General features: G+C 42.7%; 1 protein-coding gene and 1 long non-coding RNA gene across 10 annotated transcripts; one reads left to right on the top strand and one right to left on the bottom strand.

Annotated features, from left to right (window-relative positions):
* Window positions 1-836: 836 nt before the first annotated feature.
* Window positions 837-18,521, top strand: osa (trithorax group protein osa). Of its 9 annotated transcripts, XM_076519051.1 has the most exons (22): window positions 838-1,604; window positions 1,701-1,939; window positions 2,115-2,237; window positions 2,326-2,529; window positions 2,843-2,902; window positions 6,419-6,551; window positions 6,665-6,763; window positions 6,841-7,166; window positions 7,260-7,647; window positions 7,725-7,850; window positions 7,921-8,102; window positions 8,313-8,354; window positions 9,513-9,710; window positions 10,517-10,736; window positions 10,812-10,988; window positions 11,253-11,363; window positions 11,543-11,702; window positions 11,779-12,037; window positions 12,117-12,282; window positions 12,363-12,673; window positions 12,762-13,001; window positions 13,087-18,521. In XM_076519051.1, exons 1-22 carry the CDS (start codon window positions 1,100-1,102, stop codon window positions 15,049-15,051), a joined length of 6,234 nt encoding a protein of 2,077 aa, XP_076375166.1. In that variant the 5' UTR covers window positions 838-1,099; the 3' UTR covers window positions 15,052-18,521. The 9 variants fall into 9 exon arrangements, with proteins under 9 accessions (XP_076375165.1, XP_076375164.1, XP_076375166.1 ...); XM_076519047.1 differs by having other exon boundaries at window positions 838-1,939; window positions 6,844-7,166; XM_076519048.1 differs by having other exon boundaries at window positions 838-1,939; window positions 9,513-9,701.
* LOC117229712 (uncharacterized) lies at window positions 2,295-5,163 on the bottom strand. The gene is made up of 3 exons (XR_004492619.2): window positions 4,422-5,163; window positions 4,076-4,330; window positions 2,295-3,978 (listed from the first exon to the last, which is right to left on the bottom strand). It is a non-coding gene; the product is annotated as an uncharacterized LOC117229712 (long non-coding RNA).
* Window position 18,522: the final 1 nt, after the last annotated feature.

Raw genomic sequence — 18,522 nt, 5'->3', positions numbered from 1 at the left:
CTTAGTTACACATTTGTTTTACATATCAAAAGTAGTGCTTCTCAACCTTTTCACTTTGTCACTCATTTATAACAGATACTTCAATTTCAAAATTATAAAAATTAGTAAATTAGTTTGATTCATATTTATTAAAAACTTTTATATACACGTTAGAAACAAAGATAATATTTAATCACTTTTCTTACACATTAATCACCTCCCTTACTTTAGCGTGAGATGACATCTCTGGTTTTACGATTCATTAAAAATTTAACGCGGTTGTAAGTTGAGAAACGCAGTATTAAAGGATAGTTTTCATACGGAAATCATATAGACACTTGCTATAGAGGTGTAACTCCTTTGAGAACATTTGATGCCAGTGTAATTGTAATCCCAAAATTTTGAACTTACATACCAACAGTATTGCTACTTTTTCATGTTTATATCTCTGACTTTTAAATTGTTCTTCGAAGCGAGAGACCCAAAAGTCTGCATGGGAGAAGTTGGAAACATTTGGAGATATGGCCAGATTTGAAATATAATGCGGTAAAAAGTTAAAGTTTGAATAACAAGACAATAATATTTTGGAGCTACATTCATTGTATATAAACTTGTATACGTGTACGCATGTACATTTGCATCATATAAAATTGAGAGACTATACAAATTCACTATCCACTTACGGACACTTGCGCACTGAAAACTGATTACTGAAGAACTTCGAAGTTTTGCCCCTGTGAAAAATCTTCAACGATATAGCTTTTCGATAGAAACCGTGATCCGAGAAAACATCGTCGTGTTGAAAACGCTGGTTTAAAGGTAGAGACGATTGCACGGCATAGCCACGAGATGGCGTAATAAGTACGACGCTGCTTTTGACGTTCGCGTACGACTTTTTTTTTTGGTTCCTTCTACTTTGAAAACGGCAGGAAGCGAAAATTGTTAGTACTGTGCTTAGTGCTTACTGGTCTGACTGAGGATGTGGTGGAAAGTGTTGGGCACGATAGGAGAGATTCAACCGGAAAGGATTTCGATTTCGAGCACATAGTACGCGAGACACACGAGGTCCCGCGATTGGCCAGTTTATGAGACGACGATGGCTCCGTGAGGAGAGGAGAACATGGCTGCGACGCAAGCCGAGAGCCAACAAAACGATGTGAAGCTGAACGAGTCCGTGAAATGCGCACAGAAACGTCCGCAAGTCGGTGGGAATAGTGCGAGTGTTAACGCGAAGCAGCAGCTGGATCCAGAGCCGGGTGATAAAGTGCCCCGGGGCGCGGCCCAGCTGCTTAAATATGTGAATCGCGGCGGGGACACGGGTTTCGAGATGAGTCAATACCGCGAGGACATTGGTGGACACACTGCCGGTGAGGTAAAATCACCCAGAGAGGCTGGCCAGGCGCCTCAAGAAACTATCGGCAAGCAGGAGCCTCTCGACGCGCCCGGTCATCCGAACCATCCCGGACATCCGTTCACGTCGAATGTAATACGCGACTACTCGGAGGAGTATACTAACAAATCCAACGAGTTTCCCTCCAAGTCGTTGACCGATTATCCGGCCAAGCAGATACCGGAATACGTGGGAAAGCATGGAGATTTTCCAGGGAAACAATTGGAGTATCATGGTAAACACTTAATACATGAAAGTGAAAGAGTCCATCGAGCAGACATGGAAGAGCATTATGCAGCTTCCAAGATTGAATCCCGATTGGCATACGTAGGGGCTACACCGACCAGCTTTCCGGGTCAGCCAAGGTTTCTGTCTGGCCAAAGTATATCGCAAGCCACTGGTCCAACACCGACATTAAATCAGTTACTTCAGGCATCTACGCCAGTGCATCGGTTTCATGGAAATTATCCTGGAATGGGACCAGAGACTTATCAACAACCCTGGCCTATTCAACGACCGCCGGTTGTTCCTCCAGTTTATGCTCAACCTGGTCAACGACCACCACAGACGGTAACTTCTTACGAATCTATTTATATGTAACACCAGAGAAATCATATTTACGAACGGATAAGAAATATGTTTGGTTGTTGGTCGATTGATGCTCATTGCCCTATTGTCTTTTTAATCATAACATTCTGAATTTTGTCACATATCTAAAAATATAACAATGTTCTGTGAAAAATAGGGGTCACCAAGATTACATGCAGGGCCTGGAGGACCAAGTTCTCCAACTCCTATGCCATATCAACAGTACACGCAACGTTATTCTTCTCCTACAAGACCCCATGCACCATATACTCACCATCAGGTAGCATCTTCACATTTACTTTGTGAACTATATAGTACTTTGTGAATGTTTCAAAAAGAGGTAATTAATGGTAACTTGTATTTTTTAGATAAACTCATACACCACACAAACCAGTCATCCTTCCAGTCTATACACAGAGCAGAGAGGATGGAACCAAGGTGGACCACCAAATCCACCACCGCCTCCATCCAATCAAGCCAATCCTTCCAGTCAGTCACCGCAACGTGCACTTTCTCAATCTCCAGCACCGCCACCTTCAGCATCTCCACAACCACAATCTGGCCAATCACAGGTAATTTATACCTATACAAAACCTATGTCTCTTGTTCATTACTCAAGTACTCTTCTTATGTTCAAACTTTTCATGATATACATTAAAAATCACGTGCAATTATGTGCACATAATTTTGAATAAGAAAGAAAGTCTTTAAAATACTTGTAATAATCAAAACATGTCTGTGTATGAATTATAAAAATAGTAAGATTCTAGAATTTGTGGAAAAACGAGCAATTATGTTAAATGTGCTCCTGTAGTAACAATATTCTTTTATAATTACATGTATAAATCGTTACAAACATTATATAAGTTATCTTCATGGTTACAGAGTTTCCACAATCTGCAGCAAAGATCCACAACACCAAATACTCAAGGAATTGATTCAGGGGTAAGTGTTTTTGCTATATCAAATCATAAAAATGAAAAAGAAACACGCTCTGAGGTCTCTTTCTTCGGTAAAGCGTTGATCTTAAATTATTCGAATTAGAAATTTCACGTGCCTCACCTCGAGTCGAAACTGTAGTCATAATTATACGGCACATGCGTGTGAATGCACGTGTACACACGTGTCATTGTTATTTCGTCTTTTTCTTTTCTCTTGTTTTTGTTTGTATCAATTGATTGGAAATTGGAAAGACACGAAAAGAGGCATGAGAATTGAGTCTTATGTGGGACGATATTGCCGACATTGCAGAGCAATTCTAATTTCACGTTGCCATGAAGTGCCATTTGATCTTGGATACAGTGGACGGAGGTACTTGAATACTTCCCTCGTGAAAAGAGCAAGCATGAGTGAGCGAAAGGGAGACCTCTCGAGTATGGCTTGGCTACGGTAGGAGGGGCAGGGTGTGGGAAGTGGGGATGGAGAATAAGCGACTTGTAGAGTTCGATTAGGGCGCGAGTTGCGCGGCCGCTGGAGCCCCAGATATTAGCGACTTCCCCTTCTCTGTCTCTCTCTCTCTCTCGCTCACTCCCACTCACTCTATCTCCCTCTCACACACAGTTACTCGCTCTACACCACAGTCTGTAGTGTAGTGTAAGTGTACGCCATTGCGCATACGTGTGTGGTCTCCCTCTCATCCGTCTCTCTCTCTGGCTTCCCCTCCCTACCCCTTTTTCTCCGTCTCCCTCCCTCTGTATCCCTTCCAAACGCATACACTCGCACGCGAGTATGTACACGCATCCCCACTCCTCTATGTTTGTGCTCTCGCTTCTTCCAACGTAGATGGGCGGGTTAGTGAGAGGCCGATGTGCAACATAGGTTACACGAGCATAGGAGCGAGCAAGAGCGTGCGTATGATTCGCTCGGATTGATGGTGGGGAGTATACAGAATATATCCGAGGCAGTTCTTCCCCCACCAACGCTTCTGACGTTTTATATCGTTCAGCTATATTCGGTTCGTTAGATCATGCAACTGTCACTCCGCGACATGCTATCGAACTTCTCGTATTCCCATGACACGGCTGAAAAGTGTCGAATATATTTTAAACGCTCGATGAACAGTTCAGTCTGTGTGACATTAAAAACGAGCTACTGGTTCTCGTGTATAATCAGTCGTACTTCTTCTCCATTGAAATTCTTTGCTCTCCACCGATCTAAGAATTTTCCGTTTCATCATTTTGCGCTTCAAACAATGATCTAGCTCCGTTCTCTCTGATTTTGTCTTTGAAACGCTATAACCCCAATCAACCATTGTTCAACTGACGTGCCTTTTCGAATACACAAGGGTTTCAGTTTTCTGCGATAGAGTAACGTACTAGAAACGTTGAACGTACTTTAATTTAGAACTGTTATTGTCGTGCCATTGAATTTGTTCTGCAATGATAACGTTGTTACAGCATTAAAAGATAAAAACATTATTATATAATATCCGTAATACCATCCGTGACTACGTAAATATACCGACGTTTTATCATCTACCTCGTTACGTATAGTTAACGTTATAACGGGACAATGTGAAAGTATCATCTTTTCATTCAAATTTTCCATTTCCACTTGTCATCTTCGACTGTTTACCCGAAATTTAATTTATCCAAGCCGATAATGTCGAAGTGTTTACTAAGCGCGAGTAAAACAAGTTTTTGTTGGTCGTGATCAGGAGAGAATCGAAGGAGGGAGAATTGAAATACGATAGGCAGATCGGTCGGAATCAACGTGAATTCGCGGGAATTTGATTAATAGATTTGAGAAAAAGGAGTAGTTGCACCCTCGTACTGTTTGGACTTTGGAGTAGTTTTCTCTCTATCGCGTATTCTCTCGGGGTTTTTGGAGCACACGGGTGCTTTTCAGCGAGAAGCGACGGGAACGGCCGACGGTTACCGAACGCTTGCCGCGCCACGAAAGAACGCCCTCCAACGAGCAGCAGCTAGACGCGAAATCTTGTAAACCGAAGTCACGGAACCCACATTCGATAAAAAGAATCACGTTTTTCGTTTGCCCTCTGGCCATGTACACGTACGTAGACGATCAACGCTCCGAAATTCGAGTCTGTTGTTTGCTCGTGGACTTCTGATCCGATCGATCGCGAGGAGCTGTTCCCAGATCGAGAATATCGGAGGGTTGTTCCTCGCGATACGAAACTGCTCGGTGGGACTTATTGACACAACATGCGATGGTCGAGCAAGGCACACGGTGTGTGAACCAGTAGGCAGTTCTATAACGTACTGACAATGTTATGACCGTTCTCCTGCGGTTCCATTGAAATCACCGACTCTCTCGACTGCACATGATCCGAGCGCGGATCTCTGCTGTCATTTTTAGCCACGAGATTCCCGTAAAAACATGTGAAAATCGTACGGGGAACGTACAAGTCGTCCACGGTCGGTTTTGCCGTAGTGCGCGCGGGGTAACGCCTCTCCTTCGATTCTCGCGTCATGCCGAGAGTCCTTGTGTCCAACACTGTCTATGCTATACGTTCCGTGATCCATCCGAGGAAGTCTCTAATCGTCTTCTCTACGGATGAACTGTCCACTGTCTGGTAGGTGTAATGATGTGCTCTTTTCTTTCTTTCTCCTATTCTTTCTCTGTCCCTCTTTCTCTCGGTCTTTTCCTCTCTCTCTCTCTCTCTCTCTCTCTCTCTCTCTCTCTCTCTCTCTCGTACGTTCGCTTCTCCTCTTACCACTCTGTATTCTTGTCTTTATCTCACTTACACTTACATAGTTCGTTCTCCGTCTCTGTCCATTTATCTATCTTCTACTCACCTTCTTTCTCTACCACCGAACTTGCACGTTCTGTCTATCTCTCTCTCTTACAGTCTCCCCTCCCTCGCTTGTTCCTCGCCCTTCATCCTGCGCACTGTTTATCTCTCTCGCTCTCGATGTATCATTGTAACGACCTGTGTGAAGTGTTACGTGTGTATATACATGAACGTACATTCAAACGAATAAATATCATGGAGACATGTGCGTGTGTATATGACGTGTTATGTTGCACCGTACGATTAGTATAGCGAATGCCGCGTGTAGTGTGTATTTCTGATTTGACTCGTGGTCAAAATATGACAGCGAATAGATCGTGTTGTGTAGATTAAGTGTGAATATTAACGCGTCTCTTGCAAAGTGGGTTTCTTCGCGAAGGTTTCCGAACGAAACTTTTCTTTTTCCTTTGTTTAGTCATTTCCTCTTCTCCTTGAAAATATCGTGTTTTCTATCGTGGCTCAATGGAACATGTACAAGTGATCGACGAACGACATGAAAAATAACCTATTATGCGATCGTTCGAAAGTGACTTCTGTATACATAACCCTTATCTACTTACTTTCGTTTACGACACAACCATGTTTTGGCTCATTCTATACGGCATAGATAACTTTTGTATACGAACGCGACATTGTATACATCCTTCGGTATAACATAAACTGCTCTCTTGACTCCATTGTAGTTTACTTCATTTGTTATGTTACAGGAGTTATCTGGGCAAAACAGTAACGATAGTTCGAATGGACCAGCTTGTCCAGGAACACCAAACTCACAGGGGATGAGACCAACCCCTTCACCTACAGGATCTACAGGTTCTCGCTCAATGTCCCCTGCTGTTGGTTCGTGTATTTCAAGTTTAAAAATTGTTCTGTAACATGAATGTTTCATATAATTCTTCTAAAACGAAGGAAATAATATTTTCTTGTTGCTGCAACATGTTTCCTTTTTGTAGGCCAACAAAACGTTGTTCAGATGCCTCCACGTCCGTCGAGTAGCCAATCAGATGGTAGTGGACCAGCACGAATGAGTCATTCTCCTATGACAACACAGGGTAAATAATATTATAAAGATAATAGATCCCTGGATATTCATGTAAATCATTAAACGTGTCAATTTTTATTGTTCCAGTAGCATACCAGCAACCATTGGGTCCTTCACCACATATGCATAGCTATAAAATGAATAACACCGGTCCTGGTGTAGTTCAACCAGGACCTGGTGCAACAAATCTTGGTGGAATAAACCCAATGGGTGGTGGGATGGGGTATGCAGCTGGTGGAACGGCTGCTGGTCAGCCTGGGGGTTATCACGCGCAAAGTACCTATCCTCCTCCACGACCACATGTACAATTTCCACAAGGATATCCATCACCAGCTAATTCACAACCACCACCTAATAATCAATATCAGGCTCCCAACAGACCCAACAACTTGGTGCAATATCCTCCATATACGGTAAGTTTACAAAACAATTTTAAAGTTGATCAATGATGAATTTCAAATTTTTGCAGTTCTATTATTTTATAACGCCTTTTTTATTGGTTTCAGCATAAAATGGGATTTAATAGTGTACCACCTGGTATGCCACCCAGCCCTGGGCCACCTCAAGTTTATGGAAGCAGCAACACAGCAGGTATGGTACCACCTGGTACTCCTGGTGTGACAGTGATTGGTAACATGGGACCTCCAGCAAGCTCCATGGGCCCTCCTCCACCTTCGCCCAATCACGTTAGCAGTCAACCACCTCCAGCAAGTTCGGCTGTACCACATTTACATACCCCTGCAGCTACACCACCTCTGAACCACGAGGGAAGTCCAATGCCTCCACCAAGTACCACTCCTAATTCGCATCCTACTTCAACGCCAACTTCGACCAGTCATTCGGACCTCACCACAGAAACCTCGAACGATAATGGCATAACTACAACGGCTTCAGGTATTTGCACTTTTAAATTCTTCACTTCGCTTCTCTATTGTGTTAGTAGTGTTAAAAATATGTATTTCCTTTTTAAGTAACGTCATCGATTAATGTCACATCCACTTCAAGTGGTACTGTTACATCCGTAATAACGACTGGTCCTGATGGCACATCTCTAGACGAGGGTTCTCAACAATCCACATTGTCAAATGCATCGGCTGGTTAGTAGAAAATGTCAGAAAGTACTTCTTTATTTCTTAGAAAAATCTATAAATTCTCATCTCTGTGTAGCTTCTGGGGAAGATCCAGCATTCACACCAAAGGTCCGGAAAGAAATGATGGGAGGGTATCACAGCCATCCAACCACACCGCAGAGTACAGTTCCATCACCTGGTGCCGCGAGTATCAATTCAATCCATGAAGAATATCCCGACATGAACAGTCCTGGTTGGCCACGAACACCTGCTAGTCCTGTATGTATAGTATTGTTACATAGTTCTTTAAAAGAACAGAATTCGATCTACCTGTTTCTTCTTCCTATATATATATATATTTGTACTTTTAAACGTATGTTTGTCGTTTACACGATAAGAAATTCTAAAAAAAAAGAAAGATATACATTCAGGGTAAATAATTTGACACCATAGTCTTTTCCATTTTTCAATATTTTATATATTTTACAGGTTTTTAACAGTCATGTGCCTCAAGACCCATACAGATCTAAGGTTACTGTTTTTTCACTATAAGTATTTATTATATTGTTGCGAAAAATATGACACACATTGAATGCTTCGAGCTTTATTTAATCTCAAGATGTTTTTGTATTTTTGCTTTGCAAACGTTCTTCGTGTATCACTTTAACATTCACCTATTTTTTTTAATGCCTCACTTCTGCAGATACACGGTATCTGGCCAAATAATACATAAAAGCGGACAGAACATGGTCCCTTATAAAAGAAATATAGAATCGCATAGTTTCATTCTCGGCTTAGATGTCAAGTAAATCTGTTACGGCAAAGTTACTAATGTCTACACGGTATTTAAAAGTTATTTGGTTGAAATGAAAATACGAAAAAACTGTATATAGTGTACAGCGTATAGTAAAGATATGCTTTGATAACAATTTTAGCAATTTTGTAATTGATAAAATAAAATTTTTTTTTCGTTAAAAATAATCTTCGTGTTTTTTTCTTTCAACCTAAAAGATTTTAAATGCCGTGTAGACATTTGTTGACTTTACCGTAACAATATAGGGATTGTTAATTTCGATTTTCTCGAAAACTAAACCGATAATGAATCAATTTTATACTGTTTTTTTCTTCACTTTTTATAAGAAATTACGTGCCGCCTGCTTTTGCATATTAGGTCGAACCTTGTGTATATTCGTATAGAACTCGTTCATTTATTAAATAACAATATGTTTCCCATATCGTTTGTATATTCTTCGTAATATAGTGATCGAGAAGTTGTTGCATAGTGGTTATATTTCTTCACACCCGTCTGTATATATACATAACACAATCATTTATTAACCTTGGCAACACACGATATCATAACTCGTTACCGACACGTTTTATCATCAAAAGAACTTTTTTTTAATGTTATTTTGCTTTGCATAGCTGCATGATACATCCGATTCGTTTCATTTTTGAACATAGAACCTTTCAGGGAAAACAGCACTCATTGCATGAAAGATTTGGGTTGTAGCAGCACTCAACCAAGTCGAACAAAAATATTAATATAGTGTCACGTTTGTAACATACGATATTTGAAAAAAAATGTATATATAACATTCATTGTTAGAATTAGTGCTCTAAACATTTCAGACTAAATACTGTCGAATAGTATAGATGTGGCTAAAGTTGCAACAATGACTATTACAGAAACCAGATAGCTTGGCGAAATTGTATGAAATGGATGACTCAATGGAACGAAGAACATGGCTGGATAAATTAGTTAACTTCATGGAAGAACGAAGAACACCAATTACAAGCTGTCCTACCATCTCCAAGAACCCCCTCGACCTATTTCGGCTATACCTCCACGTCAAAGAGAGGGGGGGCTTCATGGAGGTATGCAAGGTGCAGTGTAGTTCCATCTAGCCCTCGGTGTCTTTACGTAGTTTTTTTATTGTCTCTATATGTGTTCACGTTTTCGTCTTTTGTTTAAATAATTATGTACACTCATCGAGATGTCATGCACTGACAACTTTGATGAAGTCACACACGAGTTGGTCGTTTCCTGTTTTATTTTTCCTTTTCTATATTATGCATTTTAAAAGTATCGTCAGTTGTTGAATACCACTGTGAACACGCTTCCTTCTGTTTACGCTGAATTGTGCATGATCACATTGTACTTTTTTGCTATTAGTGTACCATTTTATTCTCTTTTTTTTCTTGTATACTATATGAAAAAAAAACAAAGAGAGAGAGAGGGAGAGAGAGAGAGAGAACAAAGATGCTTAACACGTCTTTTCTTGAGGTAGTCGTTCGACGCGTATGGAATACGCCCTGACCTACAAACCTTGGTGCTATATGGAATTATTCTAATATTCAGTGAAGATAAACTTTTAATATCAATATGATAACGGTAATTCGTCTCGACTGTACTTTTGTCTGTTTCACTTTTTCCATACTTTTCTGCATGGTCAGAAAATTTTTAAGTCGTTCGAATGCAAATAAGGCAGAGTTAGTTATTTTTGCCAAATCAATGTTTTGTTTTTGTTTTAGACTAGTACCTGTAACGATTCTTTTTTTTTTTATTCCACGTGTACTTTTTATTTTTATTTTGCGTTTTCGAGATGCAGATTTTTGCTGTTTGGATTTTGACATTGGTAAACATGGCGTGGCACGTCTAACAGGGGAAAAATCACGTTAATTCTCCATAGGTGACAAAGAACAAAACGTGGAAAGACATAGCCGGGTTGCTAGGCATTGGTGCGAGTAGTAGCGCAGCCTACACGCTGCGGAAACACTACACGAAACACTTATTGGCATACGAATGTCACTTCGATCGCGGCGGTGTGGATCCACAGCCCATCATCAATCAAGTTGAAGCTGGCTCGAAGAAGAAAGGATCAAAGGGAACCGCTTCTGTACCCTCACCGGGTAGGTATTTACTATTGAGATTAGCGTAACCGATAAAGAAGCGTTTTCGATAAACAAACTTTAAATATTCTTCAGGGTCTTCCAATTCACAAGATTCCTTCCCTGCTGCTGGATCGAGTAATGCTTCCATGGACGGTTATGGAAGTTACCAGAGTGGTTACGCTGGCGGCACACCTGGAGGACCGTCTGCGGAGTACACACCACCTCCTCCCAGACCACCTAGCCAGAGTAGTGCTCCCTCCCCTCATCAAGGTAAATGCTTCATCCTCTATTTTATTATTCATGTTACATACAACAACACGTTAACACGTTCAGCCCGTTCAGCAGTTACAGAAGCAACTGCAAGCCAATAATCTAATCTTTCATAGAGCTCCTTTATTACTGGCAAGCGAATATAGTGATTTCGATTCGGGTTGAACGTGTTAAGTTGATGTATATACGACGACAGTAACATCAACCTGATAGTTGTGGAATCGTGTGAAAGGAATAGCGGTTGAGAGAATGATATTCCGACAGGTGGTTCGAACCAGGGCGGGCAGAATAGCGCAAAATCGTTCGACAACAGTGTGGGACGCTCTGCTCGCAAGTCGAACGCGGCGCCCTACCCTGGTCCACTACGAACCCCAGGTACTTCTCTCTTCCTTGTGTCCTTTCACGACTTAGAACGATGCGTATGTGTCCCTTGAGCACGCCTTTATCCGTTGTTTATTGGCTGTAATGACTTCTTCATATTTTTCATTGTTATCTGGAAGCATGTTACAACTAAAGATCATTGAACGAGTGGAAAATATTTGTTTGTGTTTAAGGTATACAACAAAGCAGTTACCAGAATACAGGTTCTTACCAAAACTATCCTCAGGATCAGTATATTCGCCCCCAAGGAAACACGCTGTCTCAACAAGGAGAGTTCAATCAACCTTATTCACCAAGGTCACATTATTCACCTTATGTACCGGACGTCGACAGGTGAGATAAACGAAGCATAATTACACGAAGGAAAGTGTGCAAGAGAAAGCGTTGATCACGTTTATAAATTTCGTAGGGGCTATCCTGGAGGGAACATGCCACCGAACAACGCTAGTGGGCAGGACATATACAATAGATATAGTAGTAGTCAACAAGCTGCAAGTTATCAGGCTGGAACTCCGCCCAATGCCAGAAGTAACAGCTACCCGTCTGCACCGCAGACACATCCGGCTACTGTACCACAACAAACGGCTACCAGTCAACCTTCTTCACCTTCCCAGCCTTCTGCTACTTCGTCTTATTCGTGTCCACAAGATTATTACCGACAGGAACAGGTAACAATTCCTTAATTCGTAATATGCGTAATTAATTAGTTTCGCGGTATCTCACCGAATGATTTCTTTCCGATTACAGGGAGGGTATGGAGCTCCAGCAGGGACACAGATATATTCAGGAGGCACGAGTGCAAACAAGAACATGCCTCCGCCACCACCAGGTCCAAATCCACCCAGGCGACATCCTGATTTTGCCAAAGACCAACAGTATCCTCAATATAATCAACCAAGACCAACGTATCCAGGTAAACTAGCGTGTTCAATATACGAATAACGATAGTTCGAGTCGTTGAACATTATGTAACGGCCGATACTGGGACCGCAGGATGGCCAAATACTACCAGTCAGTACAACAGCAGTAGTGGGAGCAGTAGAGTACAATACACGCCGCAGCAACCACAATCGCAATCACAGCCACAACAGCCACAGTCGCAGCAGCCGACGCCACCGGTCGGTCCTGTGCCCTCTACGCCTCCAACAGGAGCAATTGCTAGTAGTCAGCAATGGGGTAATCAACAACCAAATAGAACCACTCCTCAGCCAACTCTGAATGCTATAGCGCACGCTCCTCCTCCGTGGGATCATCGATACTCGAATCAACCGTCCCCTCTTTATCCTGCACCTGGAAATCACCAGGTATGCTGGACTTCTTGTAACAATTTCGTGTATTTTCAATTTCAGACACAGGACCAACGTGTATTTAACGTTACTTGCACGTTCGTAGACTCAGCTTGGAATCAATCCCATGATAAGCCAGCAACCTACATCAAAAAGAGAAATGACATTCCCTCCTGACAGCATGGAAGCGATGACCCCGCTTATGTATAAGCGGCGGAAACTCACACGAGCTGATGTAGCGCCTGTCGAAGCTTGGCGCATAATGATGGCATTGCGATCTGGCCTATTAGCTGAAAGTTGTTGGGCCCTTGACGTACTAAACATATTATTGTTTGACGACTCCTCTGTAAGTCTTTTATCTCTTTGATCGTCGCAGTTTCGCAAGCGAATTAAATATATTAAAGGATGTTGTTGAAACGCAACATTTACAGGTAAGTTATTTTGGCTTGACACACTTGCCCGGGCTGTTGGACGTTCTGCTGGAACATTTCTCGCGTTCCCTGTCGGACATGTTCGAGTCGGCCGTGAACGAGGACGATCGCAATTGGACCCAATCAGCAGAAGGGCCGGAAGTGGATCTAGGTGCCGTGACACGACCCATTGATCCTGAGGATCGAACTAAACTATTGTCGTCCTCGAATTACACGTTCTTGTCGAGAAGGGGTCGTCCAGTGAAAATCGTTCCGAGGGATGAAGACCTGTTTGTTCTTGACACCCGAAGGACTTGGGATCATCAGGAGTGTGAATCTGAAACCGAGCCTTGGCAAGTCGACACTAGCACCACAAAATACATAGTGACCTGCTTTCAGTCCGAGATTGGATCGGTACCGTTCGCGCGTCTTCTCAGAGACGAAAAACCGCCGTTGTTGCAGAAGGAAGTCGAATGTACGGATTCGAAGGACGAAACCAAAGTAGATCCGAACACGCTCGAGGCGTCGGAGTTCTCGCAGAAGGTTGCCGAGCTCGGCGAGAAACCGAAAGAGGCCAGCGAGAAGAAACAATTGGACAAGAAGAAAAAGACGAAAACCTTGAGCGACGTTTTGTCCAGGATCAAGAAGGAACCGGTGGAGATGAACGATCTCACGAGAGAGCTATTCGAGAAAAAGAACGACGGGTTCAAGAAGGAATGTGAGACCGAGGCCAAGGTGAACAACAACATGGGCGAACACTTCTCGGACCTACAAAAGTCCGATGAGGAAATGATTCCCACGCAGAACGGGTTGAATGACACGACGACCAACACCGAGTTGGAAAAACCCGAGATCAAAGTGGAGAACGAGGAGCAGCAGGAATCGATATCGAAGGATGACGATAATAAGGAGGGACCAAGATTAAAAATAAGAGATCCAGCGGGTACATTAAAGAGGAGACGAATAAGCGACTACGAGGACGAGAGCTATTCGAGGGACGAGGCGAGCCTATACCTCGTCACCGAGACACAGGATCACCTGGCTCGGCGTTGTGTCTGCTTATCCACAATACTAAGGAATCTCACGTTCATACCGGGCAACGAGGCGGAATTCGCGAAGAATGTCACCTTCTTGAGCTTGCTCGGTAAGCTGTTGCTATTGCATCACGAGCACCCGGCCAGGACACAGAAAACTCGCAACTACGACCGAGAGGAGGACGCGGATTTCGCGGACTCCTGCAGCAGCCTGCAAGGCGAGAGCGAATGGTGGTGGGACTTCCTGCATCACATAAGAGAAAACGTGCTGGTGATGGCGGCGAACATAGCCGGTCACTTGGATCTGAGTCAGCACCCGGAGGAAATATCCCGGCCAGTGTTGGATGGGCTTCTGCATTGGGCGGTGTGTCCCGCCGCTCACGGTCAGGACCCGTTCCCCACGGTAGGCCCGAACTCGTCTTTGTCGCCGCAGAGATTAGCGCTGGAGGCTCTCTGTAAGCTTTGTGTTACCGAGTGCAACGTGGACCTAGTCGTTGCGACACCCCCATACTCCAGGCTTCAGAGACTATGCTCCGTATTGACCAGGCTACTGTGCCGGAGCGAGGAGCAAGTGCTGCGCGAGTTCGGCGTGAACCTGCTTCATTTCTTGTCCGCGGCCGACAGCGGAGTGGCGCGCACTATAGCCCTGCAAACGCCATGCGTTGCGTTGTTGGTGGCGTTCATTGAACAAGCGGAGTCGACTGCGTTAGGGGTCGCGAACCAACATGGATTGGCCGCGTTGCGGGACAATCCCGAGTCGATGGGTACCAGCCTGGACATGCTGAGACGCGCGGCCGGCACTCTGCTCAACCTTGCCAGGCATCCGGACAACAGGACTCTGCTGCTACAGCACGAGTCACGGCTACTTGCTCTGGTGATGAGTCAGATATTGGATCAGCAAGTGGCCGCAATTGTTGCTCGTGTATTGTTCCAGTGTTCCAGGGGCGCGTAACTTTGTTGACAAAAAGAGAGACAGACGGTATTCTCCTACTTCTTTTTGGGATACACGCGGGTGTGTTGATCCGTGTTTGTTTAGCCTCCTTCCTTGTGTAAAATGATACGATGACGATGATGATAATGTTTTTCCAAGGTGACAGAAAGACAGCTATATATATACATAGTGGCTGCTATTCTATATAGATAATACAGAAAGAAAGAGAGAGAGAGAGAGAAAGCGTGAGCGAACGTGAGAGAGAGAGAGGGAGAGAGAGAGAGAGAGAGAGAGTGTGTGAGCATGTTAGAAAAAAGTGTGAGAGCAAAATAAGGGAAAAAGAGAGTGCGAGAACGAGCGAGCAAGATAAAAAAAATACGTAGAAAGGTGTAGAAAGAGTGCGAGCAGGAAGGTGATAGTGTTCAGTATAACGGAGAGAAAAGAAAGGAACACGTTAACATGGTGTAGCCATGAAGGAATAATGGAAAGAACGCGGGGTCGGTTATAGAGAATATGTAGACGGAACAAAGTGTCGATATACACACGCCACTAGATTTGCGTGGTTGTAGTTTTATATCGAGTAAATACGGGGAAGAGAAGTAACAAACGAGTTGATTGAACGGTGTTAGCCGCGTGCGCGTTAACAGATACACTGCGAGAATACGCGAGTGCCGCGCCCGCGCCATGACACGACACGCGATACCTGTCAGCTATACCTTTTTCCCCCGCCCCCTTCGTGAATTGGAATAATATCGACATAGTGTAAGATATTTACATAGTTAATGAAAAGAAAGATAAAGGGAGAAAAGATCGATGAACAGAGCGAAAGACCGGGTTCCCGAGGCCACGAGTGAAATCGGGCCGATTCAAAACAATGGATTACAAGTAGAGGGATAGGGAGAGGAAACTAAAGACACCGAGATGTCGAGAATGCGAGATAGAATGAGACGGATACGGACAGATTGAACGTGAGAGAGAGAGAGAGAGAGAGAGAGAGAGAGAGAGAGAGAGAGAGCGGGAGAGAGAAAGAAGAAATGAGACAAACGATTATTAGCAGCATAATAATATATAAAAGAATAACTGAGAGCTGACGATTGAGACAAAACTATTGAAGAAAAAAAAATAACAAATCTGTTTGACGAACCTTAAAATGGTGCGATGCGGAACGATAATATTGGGGTGACGATTATATATATAAATATTAACGATAATATAATGCAAATTTTTATATTTGCATGTTTTGTGCTGTAATTAGCGAGTAATTAAGATATTTTGTAGATAACACATATACACGCGACACATACGTACACGTGAACACATATACACACAGAGACACGGAGAAGAACATACATCTACACTTCCATTGAATCGTATTTGACCGCGTGCCGTGCCGCGCGTGTCAAATAACGAAGTAATTTCAACAACAAAAAAGAAAGATGGTGGACAGAAATATGAGAGGAATAAAAGTACACAATGCGGTGTGATCGCGCCACGGTGGTCTCCGTTGCGAAAGAAATTCGAAAACTGTACGAGAAAAACGGCAGACCACCCAGAGTCTCGACTTTAGATGCACAGGCAGAACTAGAACTGAAGAAAGACATTGTTGGGAAAATGAGCGAGAATGAGGCCGAGTGAGTGTGTGTGCGTGCATGCGAATACATGTGTGTGCGTATGTGTCCGTAGAGAGAAAGAAAAAAGGAAATTGCGATCATGAGAACGAGAAATGGAAAAATTGTAACGTGAGGGGAGAAAGAAAATAAACGTGCGAAAAATAAGAATAATGTTGAAAGATTGTCCGATTTCTCCAAGAGATCATTCTTGTGCGAAGAGAGAGAGAGAGAGAGAGAGAGAGAGAGCGTAAATAAAGGGAATCTGTGTTGCTGAACGTGTGAGCGCGCAACGGATAAACAAGAAAATTAACGAAACAAAAGAAAAAACAATTCAGGTGGAGGATAAACTTGCGGAATTGTAACAAAAGTATACACGTTGAATGAATGGAAGTTGGCGAGTGTGAGGAAAGAATGAAACGGAATGAATGACGTCGGACCAGAAAGGGACACGTGACTCATTGTATTCGTGTGTCGCTATTTTGCCCGTGCGAGTGTATGTTATGTGCGCATGTGAATTGACAAAGGTAGTGACGAACGAATGCTTCGGCTGTATGTGCACCAGGGATGGGGTTGCTGGTAGAAAAAGGGGTGGGGAATAGTGTCTGTGAAATTAACTGCTAATATACTACGTATACACGAGCTTACAAGAACTGAAGAAGGAGAGGGTGGGAAAAGAGATACATAGAGAAAAGAGAGGGTAATCGAGAGAAAAGCACAGGAAAAGTGTAAACAACGGATTAACAAAAAGGATAGTCCCGGAAATAACAAGCGCGCTAGGTAAAGTTAATTTCAAATTCACGGAGAAAAAAAAATCTGTTCATGTAATTATTTCTTGGTGGATTCCCGTTTTTTTTTCATTTTCATTTCTAACTTCTTTTTTTTGCGACTTTGCGAAAGAGAGTTTTCTTCTGTTTTCGTAGGCGATACATTCTTCTCTGCGATGATTTGTTATTATTTTTTTTTTTTTTTTTAATGAAAGCGTTTGTAAACATGAATTGTGGGGATCGACCAGAAAAATGTAATCGTTCATAAACTGTGGATAAAAAAGTAGTAGAGAAACTCGGAGAGGAGAGAACGAGCGAGCGAGAGAGAGAATTTTTGAAAGTGAGTTTTCTGTAATGTAAGCAAACGCAACATACAGAGTTGGATAAACCATGGAATTTTTAAATCTTAAGCTCTCGATCGTGCCATTAAGCAACTCTAATGGGATATAATTGTAATCTCAAGACTTTTATGCTTTTTCGAAGCGCATATGTTATCGTAAAGCAAAAAAAAGAAACTAGTAATTACTATCTCCCCTCCCCCCCCATTGTCAGCTTTTGCACATATTTCGACGATTCTTACGTATACATTTATCTAATGTAATTGAAAGGAACGAGAGGAAAGAAGATGAAACCACCCATATTTTTAATAGTTTGTTGGAAGGAAGTTTGTATTCGCTCGCACACATACATACATACGTACATACACGCGGAACACGATCACGGGAAAAAAACATACACATACACACACTTTCCACGCCGGTACTTCCTTTTTCGTTTCGGTAGAGAGAAATGTCACGAACGAGTGGTGTTTAAGTTTTCACAAGGGTAGCGCATGTAAAAAAAGAAACGAAAGGATCTATTTGATTCGACTATGTTCGAGGATAACTAGGTGAAAAGGACGAAGGAAAATGGAAAAAAAGGTGAACGAGGTAAATAAGTTAAACAGAACACTTTCCCTAATCCCAGCTTCTCCCTGACCCCAAAGTATCCTACTCTATAGATATCTAAATACGTGTAGTTCTTAAATTATTTACTTTAGTTCGAGTGGAGATGCCTGTAAGTGTAATTTACTAAGACTTTTTGTAAATAAATTATGAAATAAACTAGACGTACTTTAT

Source organism: Megalopta genalis, chromosome 2 (genome assembly GCF_051020955.1).
Source record: "Megalopta genalis isolate 19385.01 chromosome 2, iyMegGena1_principal, whole genome shotgun sequence".
In the NCBI taxonomy this organism is placed as follows: domain Eukaryota; kingdom Metazoa; phylum Arthropoda; class Insecta; order Hymenoptera; family Halictidae; genus Megalopta; species Megalopta genalis.
This window is presented reverse-complemented; position numbering and strand designations above follow the sequence as displayed.

Coding starts and splice junctions, on each gene's coding strand:
- osa (XM_033486341.2), top strand. CDS start 1,100: ATGGCTGCGACGCAAGCCGAGAGCCAACAAAACGATGTGAAGCTGAAC. Junction 10,737..10,811: donor CGCTTCTGTACCCTCACCGG/GTAGGTATTTAC, acceptor AATATTCTTCAG/GGTCTTCCAATTCACAAGAT. Junction 13,002..13,086: donor TATTGTTTGACGACTCCTCT/GTAAGTCTTTTA, acceptor CAACATTTACAG/GTAAGTTATTTTGGCTTGAC.